The 13654-nt window shown below is 45.1% G+C and overlaps 1 protein-coding gene across 2 annotated transcripts in view; it reads right to left on the bottom strand.

Moving 5' to 3' along the window:
- Positions 1-13654, bottom strand: part of NOX4 (NADPH oxidase 4) — a 699867-nt gene that overhangs the window by 550919 nt on the left and 135294 nt on the right. For both annotated transcript variants that reach the window (XM_085623140.1, XM_085623139.1), the window contains exon 4: positions 6674-6758. In XM_085623140.1, coding sequence (XP_085479266.1) covers positions 6674-6758 — 85 coding nt within the window. The remainder of the gene's footprint in view (positions 1-6673; positions 6759-13654) is intronic.

Here is a 13654-nt window from a genome sequence, read left to right as displayed (position 1 = left end):
CTCCCTCCACACAAACGGAGAAGTTTGGGTGGTGGAATGGGGAGTCAGGGGAGTCTCGACAGGTAGGGTATTTACCGTGCGTTAAAGCAGTCGAAAATAGCAGCGATGAGAGGCCTAACGGGGGGAATTGCAAAAAACAAATGCTATAAACAGTACTAATACAATTCTAATACCTTAAAACCCAATAGTAAAACAAAGCAAGAGGAGCTCACTAGCGTTAAGAATGCTGCCCCTCCTTCAGCCGGACCATGACAATTTGACTTGCTGTTGCTTACTACTGTACGAAGTGGCTACACGCATAGCAAATTACTAATTTGTGTTGTGTGATTTGCATTGTTTATCATTCCCTGCGTATATGATACAGCACACAAAATAATTCACTTTAATGTCACATGAAGGCACACGAGAGCCCCTGAACCACTGTTAAGTAAATGATGTCCTTCAGCCAGGAGCTGTGATATCACAAAAGTACCCCAACATTGACTATGGAGACAAGAAGTCTTTAATAACACACATAATGAAAACAGTAAGTGCCACATTAGCATTGCACAAGAGCAACCCCCCCCCCCCCCCAAGTGACATGCATGCCAGTTGCATATTTATTCAGAGCGCCCGTTAAAAAATCTTCTCTTTTACGTGCCAAATTAAAGACATTTGTCAGCATTCCAAATATACTTAGCATGAATGCTTCAACAGGGTCATCCAAGTTAAACTTAAAAGATACATGAAAGTAATTTCAGTGAGAGAAGTATTTTATCCCGAATTGAATTTGTATTGGTGTCACTTCACCTAAGCTATACTTGCAGTGTAATGTCTTTCATATTAAAGAACTGTGTCAAAGTGGGAGGGGCAAAGGAGGGGCGGGCGGTGAGTAGCAGGAGAGAAACAAGAGCTTCTCTCGCTGATTTATATATTTTCCTGGAAATAAGTTACTCTTCACCACATGGCAGATTTTTCAGCCAAAATATGAAGGTCAAAAATGATCTCCATGTACCTGTAAACGTTTCTTTAAAAAACACATCTTTCAGGCAATGTAATTTGTACTGTATGCGTAGGTTTTAAAATGATGACCTGGCATAGGCGGTGGAAACAGGAGTGCGGGGGCAGCTAGAGCACCCTCAATAAACCAATGCTGGAGTTCAGGAAGTCAATTATGGGCAATATAGATGTCTGAAAACTAGTTTTTTATCCTGCCACATTAGTTGTACATTCAAAGACCTTATTACGACTTCGCCGGTCTGACCGCTGGACCACCAAAGCCGCATACACAAGACCATGTTGCGGTTTTGGCTCTGCATGCTTCAGCTTGCCAGAAGCCAATGCAGCAGCCCCTGTGCGCACACTGATGGAATGCACCATGTTGTGCATGCCACACAGTGCATGCACAACAGTGCAGGCATAGGGGGGTACTCCATGTTACCCTAATAACAAAATGGGCAACGATGCCCAGAGGCCCCCTTTGGGGCCCCCTCCTTGCCGTTCAGCCAACGTTTTAATGGCGGTTTTAGTGCCATGAAAAGGATCGCGGAAAGGCAAGTTGGAATATGGATGGCGGTGCAGGGCTTGGCACCGCCACAATTCCTCCCAACTCTGAACACTGCCAGCACCGTGGGATTCAGGATCCTGGCGATGCCGTCACCACGGGTTTGTTGGTCTCAAGACTGCCAAACTCGGAATAAGGCCCTTAATGTCCGGCTATATCTTCTGACAAATTGCTGCTTATTCTTTGAGCTAATGTTTAATGTTTAATTCGAGCTGGTGGTTTCCAGTGCTCGACACTGGCACATATGACAGCTGCCACATGGCATTATTTTAGTTGACAATTATAAAGGATTATACACATAACATGTTACAAGGAAGGGGGAAACAAGGGGAGACAAGAAACCAAAAAGCAATGAATGCAAAAAATCTTTTTCATATATTTGACCAAAACATTAGCACTTTGTTACATTAAATGTCGTGTAACCTGTATAAAACTGTGCACAAGTGCTCGTCAAGAAGGTGAACAGCGCCAGTGACAAGTGAAGGGATATATACTCTCAGGGAGTAGGTTCTGTATCTGCTCTGCACATATACCAGTGCGAGGAAGGTTTTGGCCCTTGTACGCCCAAGGTGGGGCCCAGGCCCTGAGGGGATTCCGCCCGCGTGCCTCGAGAGGCACGCCTCCTCCAGAGTGTATCGGGTGGCTCCACGGTGTGCCCTACAGCGATCTGTGCCACACTCAAACCAGCAACTTTTACTTGCTGCTCACATTTTTTAGGAATCGCTTATGATTTCAGTTTAGATATTTAAAAAAAAGGATGCTGGTTACAGACAATAAGAACAAGCACTGGAGGGTTTTACCGAAGTACCAGCAGGTGATGGTCCATTTGAAAGAATCTCGGGGGAGGGGCTGGGAGGGATTTCCTTGTAGAGACTCTGGGCATTAAGGAATCTCCATTAAATAATCTGCATTCAGAGATCCCTTAGAATTCACAAGCCCCACTCGAATGGCTTTTAGAGAGAAACAGCAAATTGGGATTTCTTTAAATGGGAGCTTTTAAAATCCCAGCCAGTGAAAGAAGGTAAGTGCAGCGCTTTGTGTGCAATGAGCAGTCTTTGCAGCCTTTCTTAGAAGAAACACAATGCAATCTGTTATTGGGGTGAGAATGTTAAACAGCTGCCTCTGAATGGAAGCGAGTGTGTGCTTCTACAGAGGGCAAAGCTTTGACGGGGGCATTTTCAAGTTAACATGCGTTCGCTGCATTTCCAAATCAACATGTGTGCACAGGCAAGAGTAGCTACATGGGGGAGCATTTCCAGTCAACCCAGGCTGTAGGCAGGAGTGGCTGCATGGGGGCTATTCGAAGTCAACCTGGATGAGCAGGCAGGAGTAGCATGTTCGAAGTCAACATGCGTGCACAAGCAGGAGGAGCTACAGGGGTGGGCGGGCATTCCCAAGTCAGCATGCGTGCACAGCAGGAGTAGCTGCACTTGGGGCATTACCAAGGCAACATATGTGTGCTGCAGGAATGCATGAATAAGTTGAATTTTTATTAATTGCACAATGCTCGAAGAAGTGGCAGCAGGGGTGCATTTCCAAGTCGAATTGAGTACGCAGGCAGGAGTAGCTGCATGGAGGGCATTTCCAAGTCATCCTGGGCGAGAAGTAACAGCGTGGGGGAGGGAACTTCCAAGTCAACATGCAAGCACAGACAAGAGTAGCTGAGGGGGGCAATACCAAGCTAACATGCGTGTGCTGTGGAAGTGGCTTGAAGCAACCCCCATGTCAAGGAGGTAACAGAGAAGGGACGCATGTGTGGAAACATCTGCCAGTTACTTCTGCTCAGGTAATGCTGCTATCCGTTAGTGTGTTTACTATTGTACACTGCATATGACTGAAGCAAGATAAAACGTTACTTTGGATTTAAGTACTTATGAGTTACTTAATCACTCCCGCTGTACTCATAAAAAGAATGTATATAAAAATGCAAAAAAACGTGTTTTTTATATTTGTGCTTTGTTGTCTTTTCGTCAATATCAAAATTACGTGAGGTCGAGGTCGCCGAATGACTATGCATTGGGAGGGCATTTTACTAATTCCTTAAGAAAGTATAGAGATGTGTTCCTAGATATGAATTCCGTCACACTGAATGTCTTTTCTGGGTTTAGGAAGTGATTATACTCTACTAACCAGCATTAAAGAAAACACACGATCCCAACTAAGGTAGCAATGCCCAGGGAAGGCTGTGTTCTCCTTTCATGTCCTGAAGTGTCGTGACCACCTGACTCAAGAGCATTATGGATACTGTTTCCAGTCTTGAAATCTTCACCTATAAATCCCTGATTTCAGGTGTTGCAATCTAATCGACTCAATGCAAGCAAGAGCACAGCATTGATAATTCATTAGCCTGTCACACAAAAGTACAGAACTGGAAACTTGTAGGGTGACAACCTGACACCAGCTCGTTACGTCACTATTCAAAGCCATGGTGCTGTAGATGGTGCTTATCTTTGGTATGTATTTAGTTACGCTGGAAAGTGACTGTGAATCTTGTTGCTTTAAGCACTCCACAAAGTGCTCTGTTTTCGTTTACACTCCCTCTGTCCTCCGTCGCCTCTTCCCCCCCCTCCCAATCAACCCCATCTACATCACCCTCATATACAAACATGCTTTATTTAATCACTCTACAGAGTGCATCTTTTTGCTCCCTCGCCTCAAAAACCTGCAAGCACTTCTCCTTTCATGCCTTTTGATTGTTTACATTTTTATATAGTGCAAATAAAGTTGTCAAAGCACTTAAACCAATCGGATTATCACTTTCAAGTTTCGTCACCCATGTTGGATCGGCACTCCTTCTTCGTTGGAGGAACTTCTTCTAATAAGTACACTGCAACATGTATTGTCCCAAAATGGAGCAGTGAAGCACTCTGTTTATTACTACCTCGAATTCTACAAATAAGCAGCATGTTTTATTTGGATCTTTTACCTGTAAAGGGCACAGGGGTTCTTGTGCTTGAGGCATTTTGCTTTTATTTCAAACGTAAAGGTGCTGCATGCCCAAATACTTATAGCTTATAGGTATACTTATAGCTGCTTTTCCGGTCAGATTAGTTATTCCTCATTCTAACTCCTCTATACAGTGCTGCTACCTGCTTCTCTGCTTTCATTGGTAATTCCTCATTCTAAGTACTCTATACAGTGCTGCATCTGCTTCTCTGGTCCTGGCGGTAATTCCTCATTCAAAGTCCTCTAGGTAGGGCGGCTAGCTGCTTCTCTGGTCCCGTCGGTAATTCCTCATTCTAAGTCCTCTTGGAAGTGCTGCAGCTGCTTCTCTGGTATCATTGGTAATTTCTCATTCTAAGTCCTCTTGGCAGTGCTAGAGCCGCTTCTCTGGTCCCAGTGGTAATTCCTCATTTTAAGTCCTCTAGGTAGTGCTGCAGCTGTGTCTCCGTTCATACATCCACTAGACGCCAAACCAAAACACATAGGTAAAAGATATTGTCATTTACAATGCCAATAGCTCTAACTCTAAAAATAAATGCGAGACATATTGCATTGAAAATGCTGGTCATATCCTTGTCACACTGCCACTTATTAGGAACTCTTGTTGAAGGGGCCATGTGGTTCTTGCAAGCGCATAACTTTAGCCTCTCCTATATTACAGACTTTCGGGAACTCTTTTCTCATTGCCAGCTTCTGTCAGTTTGCTTACCATTCCTCTCTGCCAACAGCCCCAAATTCCTGTCAGTTCTTTTTATGCTTTTTATGCAGTGCCTTCAGTTCCTGATTCCTTTGCCAAAGTCGTACAGTGCACCGGCCAGCCTTGACTACTCTATGTACTCCGGCACTGAATTGTAAGGGCCAGATGCACAAACATCTGTATAGACCCTTTCAGTGCAAACAGCGATCTTCATAGATTTGATACAGCACGAAGAATATGACGTTTCACGACTCAGAATTCGGTCTTGCACATTATAGAGGAGCCAGCAGCAGAGGCAAGTTTTTTGTCTCTTAACTCGTTCTAAATAGTCAGGAGTTTAGTATGCACCTAGCACATATATAGACTTGGGTCTTCCCTAAAACTGCCTTTGAATGTCCAGTTTCAGTACACTGTATGCCCTACATTTAGACGCAAAGTTTTGTCCATTTCTTCTAGGCACGCCAATAAGATTTTCAAGTTTTTGAAACATCTACAGCAGTGGTTCTGAACCTGTCCGTGAGGCCTGCTATGGTGGTCAAATAATATTAAAATGAATCAATAACATAACGTGTATTTGTAAAGCACACATCGACGCAGAAGGGTATCTTGAGGCAGAATAATAGAGGTTTATTGTTACCCAACTCTATGGTACTCATTTTACCGACCTCAGAAGGATGAAAGGCTGAGTGGACCTGCCGGGATTTGAATCTGTGACCACGAGGTTGAACACAGACCCCTAAAGAAGGTGCATTAGTCCACTAAGCCACCAGGCCTGGCTTAAAAGATTTTTTTATATTTGATAGTGTGTTACACAAAATATTCAAATTTTTGAGCATTTGCTTGGTGTACATTTGTTTTTGCATTTTTGTGTGTTGTTTTTAGGTCCAAACATAGATATTACTTAGGCCAGTGGTCCCACCTTCCAATAATGACTCAGTGGGGATCCACAGACGTCAAAAGGTTAAGAACCACTGATTTAGAATTAAAATACGAGCAACACTCTCTTTATCTTGCTTTAAACAGTCAGCGTGTCTCCACAATGTAGGCTTGCCCCCCATGGCTTATATTCATTCAGCATCACCTGAGCCTGGACAGCCACATTCTCGGACCCAGCCTCCATGACCCATACACTCAGCAGCATAGCGTGGGTTGCCAGGGTGGAACGTTGGCACTTCCTAAGTCTCTTCCACTAGGCCAGTACTGAGACCCTTACCCCCTGCACACCTATTAGATTTTTAAAAAATATATATATTTTGCGTCCCTAAGAATTGTGCGCCTGGGGCAACTGCCGCTGTAGCCCCGCCTACACAACACCACTGCATACACTATCCACTTCCTGATAACATTTTCTCTCCAATTTTATATCCACACAAATACACCCCTGTGAAGCCTTTTGCTTGTTTCACAGGTCCTGCAGGTGACCCTTCCAGTAAGATTGTCGCTATGCTCAAAATTTGCGTAAAGGATTATTAAGGATGTTGAAATCTTACCTGAAGCTACACATATGGTGATACCACATGTTGCGTGGAAGGTCTTGTTTTTATCCAAAAGCCTTCGCGTTTTCCTGCTCGGAACCTACAAAGAAAGTTAGGTTTTTATCTGAAGAGATACATCCGTACTTGAATGGCATGCTCAGAGCAGTTTCATTATTCATAATTACCCTACTTTGTCTAAAGAACCACAGAAATATCACGCATAACATTGTTAACATAAGCATTTAAGATGTTTTTTTAGAGCGGACAAACTTTTGGAAGTCATATTTCCATATGTATGACTGGAATTCTTAGACCACGAGTCTGATTTTAAAAGTGTGCTACTATTTACACTTAAGCAAATTATTTTCACTGATGCCCTCACGGATTTTCTTTTGTCAGGTACATTCTTACCAGAAGGAAGTCAGAACATCTCTGTGACCCCAACCGGTGCTCACTTACCACAAGGCATAAAGTTAAAATAGTGATATGCTTTATGATTATTCAAAAGAGAAACCCTTCTCAAAAGGCGAATATAAATCTATGAGTTTCAGAGGTGGTATATCAGAATATGGAGCACACAAATATCACAGCTAGAATATCCACTTCCAGTAATTTTCACAAGTTCTTAACTTTTTGCATTAAAAAGTGGAGATGTAGGACTTGGCCTTTTTGGCTAAAGTTCCCTAAACTTTTTGCTTTCCCTCTAGACCGTTTTCCTGACATAGAGTTGCCAATGTAGATGCTTTGGGTACTTTGCCACTGCTAATCCGTGTCAAAGTACAAGGGTTCCCTGTGTAAAGTGTAGTGGTAATTGGTTGGCCATGATTGGTATGCTTGCCTTACTGGTAAAGTCCCTAGTGATGTGAACTGTTTGTGTAAGGGCTAGTAATGCACAGGCGACCAGAGAAGGGAACTCAGGCCTTCAGTGTAGGGCCTGCGCGCAGTGTACTAAGTTAACATGTTGTCCTGACAAGTGCAACCACTTGCCAGGCCTGACTTTCCCTTTTGCATACACAAGGGGCACCCCTGTAGTAGGTCCTGGGTAACCCCTGGGCAGGGTGCAGTGTAAGTAAAAGGCAGAATATAAACTGAGGTGTGTGTTATGTTCTGACAGTGAAAAGCACTCCATTTTGTTTTAACTGCCCATAGGACAGAATGGGGAGGCTGGGTATTGTGTTTTGTTAGCCTAGTTTCCTATCAATTTAAAATGGAGAGGTGAAGTTTAGTATGTATGAACTCACAGTATCATAACACATCTTTCTATGAAAGTGGTTTTTTCACTGTGTGTTCAGAAACCACTCTTTTAGAAAGTGGCTGAGTTTTGTGTTTTAAGCATTAGTGTGCATCTCTGCTGAATGTGGATTGACTGTCTGGATCTGTAAGGTGTGAGGAGCTGGGAGAGGCCTTGACCCAGGGAGGGGTGGATATAGCACCAGTCTGTTTTGCATCTGAGAGTAGGGGGAGGAGAAGCCCAGGGGGTGGGGGAGGGTGTGAAAAGGCCTGGGCTGGTGCTATAAACCAATTGACCCATCTCCACCTGAGTGATTAAGGACCCAGACTCCCAGTATCAAAGGGAGAAAGGTGACACTGGGAGGGAAGACACCCAGAACTGATTTACGGAGGGGTCAGGGACCCCTGAGCACATACGAACTTCAAAGACATAAAGGTGTATAAGGAAGAGAACTGAAACCCCTAGAATTTGGTGTCGTTTTGAATGGCGAGATGGACAGGTCGAGTTTGCAGAGGCTCTGACATTTTCCATGGTCAAGAAGAACCTCTGCCAAGGAAGAAGTTGCTGAAGAGACTGCTGGATAGGACTGACCCTTGCTTCGTGATCTGGGGCTGGCCTGCAGTTTGCAGCTTTTACCAAGAAAGAGACTGAAGGGACATTGCAGTGGGTGGTGCCCCCCCCCCCCCCCTTCTGGAACAGGACTGTGCTTTGTGCTGTGTCCTGAACCCCAAGGGCCCGAGGTGATCTGACTCCCTGTTTGGAAACACAGGAACATAAGTTTCCGGAGAAGTCCCAAGCAACGCGGTGTGCGCGTGCCTTTGCAGCTTGAGACCCTCAGAAGTCATGCCTTGTGATCGTGGGCACACGGGAGTAAACTGATTCACAGACGCGCAAGGAGCGTGTCGTGGTGCAGCCAAGGCATTGGTGAGGAGCGCCTGGTCATTGTGGGCACTGAGCGAGGAAGTGAAGCTCGGACGCGCATGGTGCGTGTCGTGGTGCAGCCAAGGCTGTGGTGAGGAGCGCCTGGTCGATGTGTGCACCTAAAGAAGTGAGGAGACTCGGACGCGCATGGTGCGTATCATGGTGCAGCCAAGGCTGTGGTGAGGAGCGCCTGGTCGATGTGTGCACCTAAAGAAGTGAGGAGACTCGGACACGCAAGGAGCGTGTCGGGGTGCAGCCAAGGCGTTGGTGACGAGCGCCTGGTCATTGTGTGCACCGAAAGAAGAGGTGAGACTCGGACGCGCAGGGTGCGTGTCGAGGTGCAGCCAGGGCGTTGGGGAAGAGCGCCTGGTCATAGTGTGCACCAGAGAAGAGGCGAGTCTCGGACACGCAGAGTGCGTGTCGCGGTGCAACCAGAGGCGCTGGTGGGGAGTGCCTGGGTGTTGTGGGCACCGGAATCGAAGTAGGTCTCCACAGTGCTGAGGGCGTGTCTCAGTGTCGACTGAGACTGCCGGAAGGAGGGCCAGGACATTGGGCCCTAAGAGTAACACAGCAGCGGCCCAGACTGGCAGCCCCGGAGGAGCTGAGCTGCCGGCCCGAGCTCGCCGTGCCCACCTGACGGAGTTATGGATCAAGACCCAAGTCGCTGAAGTAGGAGAGGAGAGTGGGGTCGCACCCCCCCAGGTAATGTGGATCACCACCTGGGGTGGGGTGCGGGCCTGGAGGGACACTCTCTCGGCCTCTCGCTTCCGTCAGCTGCGCGAGCCTATTGCTTCGGCTCGGATCTAGGACCGTGCTGGCCCAAGGAGGGGTAGTACTGGGGCCGGAGTGAGAAGCAGTACTTTTGTGTCAGGATTGGGGGCACCTGTTAACGGAGCACCTAAACTGTCATATTACACTTTGCATTACTGCTGTTAATGAACTATCGAACTGCCGTATGACGCCTCGTCTAATTGGTGCCTGACGAACTACATGCTGGGTGCGCTACGCACTGTGTTAACTTTCCCTTGCAGAGTACATGATTGTAACGTGGCACATTGCATTATTTCTTCATCACACAGTCCAGGGTTATTACGTGACGCCTTGCATTGTTTTTCCATTGCACAAGTACATGATTGTAGCGTGACACATTGCTTTGTTTCTTCCTTGCACAGGGCATGCTGGTGGTGATACGAATTGCATTATTCCTTCTATTGCAAAGTACATGATTGTGGCGCTACGTATGGCATTGTTTCTCTAGTGTGCAGTACGGGGGAATATCATTACGCATTGCAGTATTTCTTTTATTTTGCAACGTGTGTGATTCTAGCAATACGACCTGCCTAACCTTTTGGGAACGATTAGAAGTAAACGTAATCGTTGGTTAGAAGCGGTGGTTGGGACTAGAACCTACCAACCCACCGGAAAGAATACTACCCATTATTATAAGCTGTTTTTGTATTGTGTGGTCATATCGTGTATCTTCTTATATAATGATAATACTCGTTTTATAAAAACTCATGTGGAGTCTATTTGTGGTGACATCAGTGGGTTGCTGTGAGTGTGGTTGCACATACTGTCCACTCATGCCTGGAGATAAGCCTGGCTGCTCGTGCCAAGCAGGGCTATCTCAGACGGTGTCCTTACTTTGCCTAACGTTGAAACGAGGGGTCCGGATTTCGCACCAGGCAACAGCGGTGTGGGTCAGGGACTCCCGCATTTGGTGGCGGGGGTGAGTGCCTAGGACCCCCACTTCCAACAGGAGGTATTCTTGAAATCTACAAATATCAGACTTCGTCCCCGAACCTTACTATTTTTCACAAGTGGACAATCTGCCTCTTTAGGATTAGTGGAAATGTGTATTTGGTTACTTTCCCAGTGTATTCCTTCATGTGGCCAATAGTTTCTGGGTAGAGGAACTTTTCCCATACACCATAAGAAAATAGTGGCACGTGTGGGACACTTCCATACCTTAATGACAGATGTACGCCAAGATGTTTGCCACTTAAGGTGGATTTCCTGTTTAGGTGTGAAAATGTATCCTCAAGATACTATATTGTGTGTTAGGAGTTTTTGGGATTACTCTCTTTCAAGTATAAGATGTCAGTGGCAGCCCCTCATTAACGCAAGAAGGGGCCCGCCCTTAGCAAAGCATGATTAGTGTTTGTCAGTTTGAACAAAAGCAACCTGACTGACACTCACCATGTCAGAATCAGACAGTCAGGGGCTTTAACATAGCATAACATGTGTATTTGTGAAGCGCACGTTCACCCGTAGGTATCTTGGTGCTGAAGAATAGATGTTTATTGTTACCCAACTCAATGGTACTCATTTTGTTAACCTCAGATGAATGACAGGCTGGATGGACTCACCGGAATTTGAACCTGAGACCATGAGGTTGAACACATGCCCCTGCAGTGGATGCATTAGTCCACTGAGCCATCAGACCCGTACAAAATGCGAAGGTATCTGGCCGCCTAGGCCAATCTTTGCCAGACTGAAGATTTCAAAGCCCTGAAGAAGTGACCTCATCAGCCCAGCAAAGTCTTTTCAGATCCTTCCCCTCATGATGAGGAGAAGTGTCACAGATAGATTCAGACCTGGGCGTTTCAGGTTTGAGTCTTGAAGTGCCAACGGCTGACTGTCTCTCATAACTCTTCGTTGCAGAGCAACTCTCACAGACTTCATCCCACTCGGTGAGTGGGTAGGGAATGGCCTACTCCGATTGGCTGACCCATGATGACAAGGTCAGCCAATGAGAAGAAGCTGCAGGACCTTTTAGCAGTCCCTACCTTCTCCAAATCCTCCAGAAACCCCAGAGGCCTTTCTGCTTCTCAGTCCTGCCACTCAATGTTGCCACTGCAGCCAGTAAGTTCTTGTTGAATGTCGGATACATGTGTGTATGTATGAATGTATGTGCACAGGAGTGCTGTAAAAAGCGGTGTTTTTCCTACTCTTTAATGAATTCATGGCTTTCAAAATTCGGCCACTTGGTGGATTTTTTTATGTTTATATGTTCTGTATGAGACCATAAGTATCCTTAAATCCTGATTCTATGAATCAGGTTCTGTCATTTGTAGTCTCAGCAGCTACTTTTTGTGCGCTTTCGCTAAACTTCCTTGTCAACCTGAAACAAGTCTACCCCTGTTGCTCTTGGGATTTTTGACTATTTTTCTAAAACACCTTAAATTGTGTTTCTTGGTTTCATAGCTCACTGTCTTGATGTTTTAATCGAACTAGGATATGGTTTTTGCAAGTGATTACAGGATTTTAAATATCCTCCTTACTCCAATATTTAAGGGTAATGGGAAGTGCAGTAATGTTGATTATATAATTATTTCTGCTGACTTGTTTCTCTTGCAGCAGGACCATAATGTTGTCGCTAGTTGTTTTAGAGACCACAATCCTCTTATTGCTTTTCTCCTTGAAACTTCTTGGGAAGGGTCGTCAAGAGTGTCAAGATATTGTGAGTTCCTGTAAAAGTGGAATCCGGATTAATTGGGGAAAGATTGATAGAGAAAATCTTATGTAGGAGCTTAATGGAGATAACCAGAATGTTATTTCAATTCTAACTTAACATGATTGTTGAGGCCTTTTGCTCACTTTGTGCATCCATTTCTTTTAGGATATTAGTTAAACAAGCATTGGCATAGCCAATAAGTCTCGCCTTTGGGACCTTATAAGTGTTTAGCCATGCAACAGTTGCATAACTAAATACTTATAAGGTCCCAAAAGCGAGACCTATTGGCTATGCAAAGCGGCCGCGAAAGTTAAAGTGATGGCGATCAAACATCAAAGCGGCCGCGAAAGTGAAAGTAATCGCGGTAAAGCGCGACGCGCGCGCCCGCGCACATGCACTGTAGCTCTAGGCTGGCCTGGTAGCACTTTTTGGAGCCCTTTCAATAAGTCTCACCAGACCAGCGCATGCGCTGGGTCAGGCGAGACCTAAAAACCACCCAGGAGTAAATCTTCTAAAGTATGGTTTAATCATCCATGCACTGTGGCTCATAACGGCTTAAATTGGCTCTCACTCAATGCCCATGTTCTAGTGAAGAAATGAAATCTTGCAGAAGGGCTTACAAACAGTTTGATCTGAGGAAAGAGGAGCTTAGAAAGGAAGCTTGGGAGTATCTGGAGAGAGCAGGTCATTGTTATGATTATGATGTTTTCTTGAAAACTGTCAACAAAGATTCTTTAGGGGCTATAATAAACCCGTAATTGAATCAAATATTACCGTACATTCCTGGGTAGAACATTTCTCAGCTGTCTTTGATCCAATAAATGGTATCCCTTTACCAGCTAATTTGAATGTTATACAGCCCGATCAGGAAGCTATACTTGTACTCAGCCATTCGATTGAGATCAAGAATGTTATCTGAGCAATTACTAAAAGCCCCCCTGGGAAAGCCCCAGGTCCTTATGGAGTCCCTATGGACTTGTTTAAAGAATATAGTTAATTATCGGGCCCCTATTATAACAAATGTGCTAAGGGCTGCCATAACAAGTCAATTAATGTAATTTTGGAAGGAGGCCGTAGTGGCCTCAATTTTTTAAAAGGTAAATAGGAACCGTCCCTGCTGCTACCATCCAATCTCTTTGTTGGATATTTTTTGAAAATGTTTGGAACGAATTATAGCTTCCAAAATGGAGGCTTCGATAGAAAAAAAAGCAGATTCCCTCCAGGGTGCAATATATGTTCTGGCAAGGTTTAGGCACCAAAGATTAGTGTCTAAACCTACAGTTTATAATAGGAAAATATGTTAATGCCAAGGGAGGGCCCATTCATTTAGCTTTTGTGGACCTCCCTTGTGCATTTGACATGGTAAACCGATCTAAACTGTGGTCCA

This window comes from Triturus cristatus, chromosome 8, assembly GCF_964204655.1.
Source record: "Triturus cristatus chromosome 8, aTriCri1.1, whole genome shotgun sequence".
Classification (NCBI taxonomy): Eukaryota; Metazoa; Chordata; class Amphibia; order Caudata; family Salamandridae; genus Triturus; species Triturus cristatus.
The sequence above is the reverse complement of the archived record's forward strand: the minus strand, read 5'-3'. Positions and strand labels throughout refer to the sequence as shown.